Source organism: Antedon mediterranea, chromosome 9 (assembly GCF_964355755.1).
Source record: "Antedon mediterranea chromosome 9, ecAntMedi1.1, whole genome shotgun sequence".
NCBI classification, from domain to species: Eukaryota; Metazoa; Echinodermata; class Crinoidea; order Comatulida; family Antedonidae; genus Antedon; species Antedon mediterranea.
The window spans coordinates 9,416,842-9,422,347 of NC_092678.1; the positions used below are offsets into that span (position 1 = coordinate 9,416,842).

General features: G+C 33.1%; 1 protein-coding gene across 1 annotated transcript; it reads left to right on the top strand.

The window, feature by feature from the left end:
- The first annotated feature begins 203 nt into the window (after positions 1–203).
- Positions 204–4,763, top strand: LOC140058152 (uncharacterized). Its single transcript, XM_072103709.1, has 4 exons — positions 204–2,365; positions 2,587–2,729; positions 2,878–3,008; positions 4,711–4,763. Exons 1-4 carry the CDS (start codon positions 1,481–1,483, stop codon positions 4,761–4,763), a joined length of 1,212 nt encoding a protein of 403 aa, XP_071959810.1. The 5' UTR covers positions 204–1,480.
- The last annotated feature ends 743 nt before the right edge of the window (positions 4,764–5,506 follow it).

Genomic DNA, 5,506 nt, shown 5'->3' on the forward strand with positions numbered 1-5,506 from the left:
TCTATAAGATGATGTTAGGACAATATATTTGCATAAATGGCAATATTATAGCATAATTTTCAAATTTTTTAAAAAGTGGAAATTTTTGCAATTTTTCGAAAAAATTACACAGGAAAATTTTCGAAAAATTGCAAATTTCAACCCTTTTTATTTTTTGAGATAACTAGTTAAGTAGTATATGGAGTACTTCAGTCCAAAAAGGAATGTCATACCCCCAGGGCATATTTCATATTTCTATTGTTTAATTTCCAGGTATTGTAATAATAATTAGTGAAAGGTCATTCTTTGTACCAGACCGGAAAGGAATGTCATATCCCCAGGGTATATATTATATTTTCTATTGTTTAATTTCCTGTTATTGTAATATTAATTAGCGAAAGGTCATTCTTTGTTAGAGAAGGGGGTTTGTTATTTTTGGCGGGGTTTTCGTTTTGGCCTGGGTTATAATTGTAGTTGGTGATGAATTTGTATTTTAAATATATTAGTGAAGGTAGTTCTTTGTTTGAGGATTGCTATTGTTATTTTTAGGCGGTTTGACCATTGCATAGGTCACCTTTGTTTAGTATATCCTAATTTCTTTTGTTCATTGTTCTTTTTGTTTGGTACAATAGTTTTGTTTTTGATATTTTAGAGCCGTTTCTTTTTAGACATTGTAAGAAGAGGGACTGCTTTTTGTAACCTTTCCAGTTGTTTCGTCTATTTTAACGTAGAGTTACAGTATTTCGCTATGTCTGGAAGTATAGATTTTTCGTTAGGTAGCTGTGTAGATACAGTTATAATTATTAGCGATGATGAGGAGACTGTTGTTACAGGTAACGATATCGGTGATCGGTACATGCGGACCAATGAGGGTGTACCCGTCGGTGTTGTTGAAGGAGTTGAGAGGGGTAGCCGGGCTACAAGTTGTATATTTACGTACGTAGATGAGGTAGAGAGAGAATTTTTATTGAAATTGGAATATTTAGCCAGAGAAGTGTTTGTTTCTCAAATGTTAAACATGTGCTGGATGTTAAGCAAAGCGGCTTGTTATGGTTGCGAATTTGATAGGCCTGGTCAAAAAGATCATGACTTCTGCTGTATGAAATCTCCAGAAGAACAGATTGACTATTTTTATAGGGAGGTTCTGGATAAAGAGTATGTTACAGACGATACCGTGTACAGTGAGTTGAATAAGTACGAGGAATATTCATTACCACGGTATAGACATTTTGTTTACTTTCTCGTAAATACCTTGACTAATTCAGAGAACCTGTATAAGTTATTGTGTGAGGATATCTAAAATGTGTTTCGCACGTGCCACGGAAAAACAATTGACCGGAAAACAAACAATTAACAATGCTTTAATCCGCACGCGTTGTAGGGAGACAATTGACAGGAAAAACAATTAATATCGCTTTAGGCTAATTACTGTTAGGGCTACCTCCTTACTGAGCTGTATATATATCGGACCTGATTCAAACGCAGTTTTAAAGTACCAACGATGACTTCTACCTCCTCGAAGTTATTGGATCCTAGAAAATTTTTCAACGGTCAAACGAACGATTTGAGTAAAGCAGCGAAGCCGTCAACAAGTAAAAAATCATTTCACTCTGCCTCAGGAATGAGCGCTAGGGATTATGCCGAAATGACCGGTGGTGAACCAAAGATTACAATAACTTCAACGAATCGGATTTTTCTGTCTGAAAAACGCCATGTAGTGGCCCAGCGCTGGGGTGAAGTTGTTTATGTATGCCTCAGAGAATTTTATCAAACGGAAGAAAATTGTGCTTTCAAACCTGGACCTCTAGGTATTAATTTACCCGTTCTGCTGTGGCAAAAACTTTTTACCAATATTGATTTAATTCTTCAAGTCCTAGACGACTTGCAAAGAGACATTAACTTGGTGGAGGCAGTAAGAATCCCACTTTCGGACATACTACATGTGGTAGTTAGTAGCTGGAAAGAAGAGCAGTTTGTATGTATTCGCCATTGTTACCAGGCCGAAGAAGGAGGCGAGTTTAAACCCGGCAAAAAAGGTATAAACCTTCCAAAGAGACAGTGGTACAAGTTAATTGAACAACACGGTGAAATTCAAAAGATGATTGAAGAGGTTGATAATGATAATGTGGTTACCGTCGATGGTGGTGGTGACGAAAACGATAACGGAGGACGTTTATTCAATTCAGAGCAACAATTGCTATCCCCTGATGGGTTATCTGTGCAAAAGATAACAGGGGAAAATTTAGATTGTGATTACCTTCAACTTCTTGGTAAAGAAACAGCCGATACATTGTTTAAAAAATGTGAGGAAGAGATTGACTATTTTACCGGTGATCTTGCAAAGGTGAAAGTGTACGGAAAGTGGTTTAATATTCCTAGAAAACAGGTTAGTTCCATTATTTTTTTTTATCCGTGGTTTTGTATTAATGACTTGTTAATTACTTGTAGGCCTATATCGTTTCCTTTGTTTTTCTTTATTTACCGCTGGGTAGCTATAGGTGTAATTTACTCTTTTACTGTAAATGATTTTATTTGGGCGTGTTCATTTACATCTCGCCAAATAAGATTCTTAAATTACTATGTAATGTATGGTTTTCCCCTCTGCAGGTTTCGTTTGGCGATTCGGGCTTAACTTACAAATATTCAGGCAATACAGTACCAGCTTTACCGTGGCCACCATTCCTGAAAGATCTCCGCAATCTTTTAAAAACGGTTACAGGACATTATTTCAATTTTGTCTTGGTCAATCGGTAAATATTCTTGTTTATTATTTTGTTTGTTTTAATTCTATTGTGTTATTTTACTTACATACATCCCCCCTCCCCCAATTGGGTGTTTTTTTTTTAATCTCATGTTAAAATACTTTATTTTCTATTGTATTTTGTCGTTACTCTATAGATATGCTACTGGCAGTGATTACATTGGCGAACACAAAGATGATGAAAAAGACATGAATCACTTTAGTCTAATCGCCTCTGTATCATTGGGGCAAACACGTATGTTTAGATTTCGACATGGTGATGCGCGAGGTAAGAGTCCCAAAAGAATAATTGAGCCAGTAACTGTTGATCTTAAACACGGTACATTATTAATGATGAATTATCCCACTAATGAGTACTGGTACCATTCACTGCCTAAAAATCAATCCATCAAGCTACCAAGAATAAATCTTACGTTTAGAGATATTAAAAGATGAGAGAAATTTTACGCAAACATTAGGCCTAACAGTCTTTAATAGTGATTACAGATCTCAAGAACATCAACTGTTCATGATCTGTTATCATATAGTGTAATAGTACCAGTTAAATTACTTTTGTGATGATATTTCTACAAATGGTTGTATTATTGTATTGAAGTTAATTCACTTAGATATAGGGCTAATTCCATTGATCGTTAATAATAATGTGATTGTTTGTCATTGTGTGGATAATGATTAACTTTACGAAACAAATAGCTGTATTATTGTATTGAAATTCACTTAGATCTATACCTAATTCCATTGATCGTTAATATTCATGTGATTGTTTCCCATTGTGTGGATAAAAATTAAATAATCTCTTAAAAGTAAATTGTATTGTATTTCTAATTGTTATAAATATATGTAACAGTTTCTTATGTTTTTAACAAGTGTGCAAGTTTTTCTTTAAAGCGTTTTAACCGTTTAGTTAGTAATTTCAAGAGAAACAAGTACTTGAAACGGATAAATGACGTCGTAACGTAGGAAACGGACTGGTAGATTAAAAGAAACGTTATAGGCCTAATAACACTAATAATAACAAACATATATTTCGTACATATTCTAAATATGTGTGATTAATATTATTACAATAAAGACCATGTAGATCTACAGTGGTTTTACTGTAAGTGGTATTGTAAATAAATTTTGAATTCAATGGTGAGAAATAACAGATGTCTGCGTATTATTTAATATTACTTTTATCATAATTGCAAACACAGGTCGATCATAATTTGAAGGCAGAAAGACGTTTTGGTTGCCAATTGTATTTTCTTTACACTTAACACATTTTAACAGAAAAACAGAAAAGCTAGACATTCAACCGGACCCCAAACATTGAAATTTGTTTACAAGCAGGTTATTTCCATTAGCTATTCTAAGGCCTACTTTTTTTTCTACATGTTTATCTTTCGACTATTTTTTAAAAACTTTTTTTATGAATCTTCCGCTGTTTCGTTAGCAATTTTACAGGCCTGTGTCTTCGCTCTGTAGGCTTAACCTTATAACGACATACCTTTTAACGGTTCTTTTTAAATGTTCTCTTATTGATGGTTACCTATAGCTCTCTCACATCCCTTAATCTAGCACCATTTTATGAAATATTCCTCAGTAAGGGGTTTATTACTGACGCTAGGTATCATCGACAGGGAATATTAGACAAAACATGACGTCACTATTTTTAAAAGGTTTTCTCATTCAAGAACAGCTGACGTCAATGAAGAATACGTTACAACACGATAACTACCGGACAGCAGCAAAAAACATCAACCAATCACAAATCTGAGCTACTAGTTAAATAATAAATAAACGAAACAAAGACAAAAGAAAAGGAAATACACCAAACAAATCATTTTCGTCTCGAAGTTATATTAACGTAAATTTTTCCTTCACAAAATCACAGGAGACGCGTTTAACGTTTCCAATCACATTATTCAACTCATCAGGTGTAATATCTTTACACAAATCCTTTATATCTTTACTTTTTTTCTTACCAGCTCATATCAAACATGAATATTACTCTAAAGGATGTATACTCAATGTACGATAACCCCACCCCCCTTTTTTTTTTTTTTAAAGTCTGCATAGCGGCACGAGAAAACAATTGATAATGGGGATAAAAAGTTTGTCTTACATTGTTATACAGTAACCTGTGTTTTTCTTTGTTTACACCATCTCATTGTTTATAATTATGTATGTTAATGTCGATAGTGTTTCTCTAGTACAGTTTATTACTTGTTTATACTCGTAAAGTTGGCAGGCCTCCATGTTGTTGGTATATTTTGTAAAAATTGTATTTATGTTTACTTTTTAAAAATCGTTTTATTTGCATTTTATCTCCTCCTGGTTAAAATGAGTGTGATGTTGCTTAAAAAGTTAACAAGTATAACCACTAAAACGGTTCATTACCTGTAGGAAATCATCAACATTGTAACATACTGTAAACAATACAAATTAGTTTCACAAATTATTTAAACAATAACACTAACAAATTATTAGAATTTAAGAAAATAAAGGTGTACAGATTTAATTTCGATAAAAAAAGTGTACAAAAATAACTTTACAAAAAATGTACAGAATAAATTAACAACAACAAAAAATCACACATTAAACTGATTCTTATAAAGGTGTACAGTGTACATTGGCCACAGACATTCTTAAAACGAGGTGTACAGCTTTTATTTAAAAAAAAAGTATACAAAAATAATTTTACAAAAAGTGTATAGAATAAATTTACAAAAAAAGTTCACACATTAAACTAATGCTTATAAAAGTGTATAGACCTAGTGTACA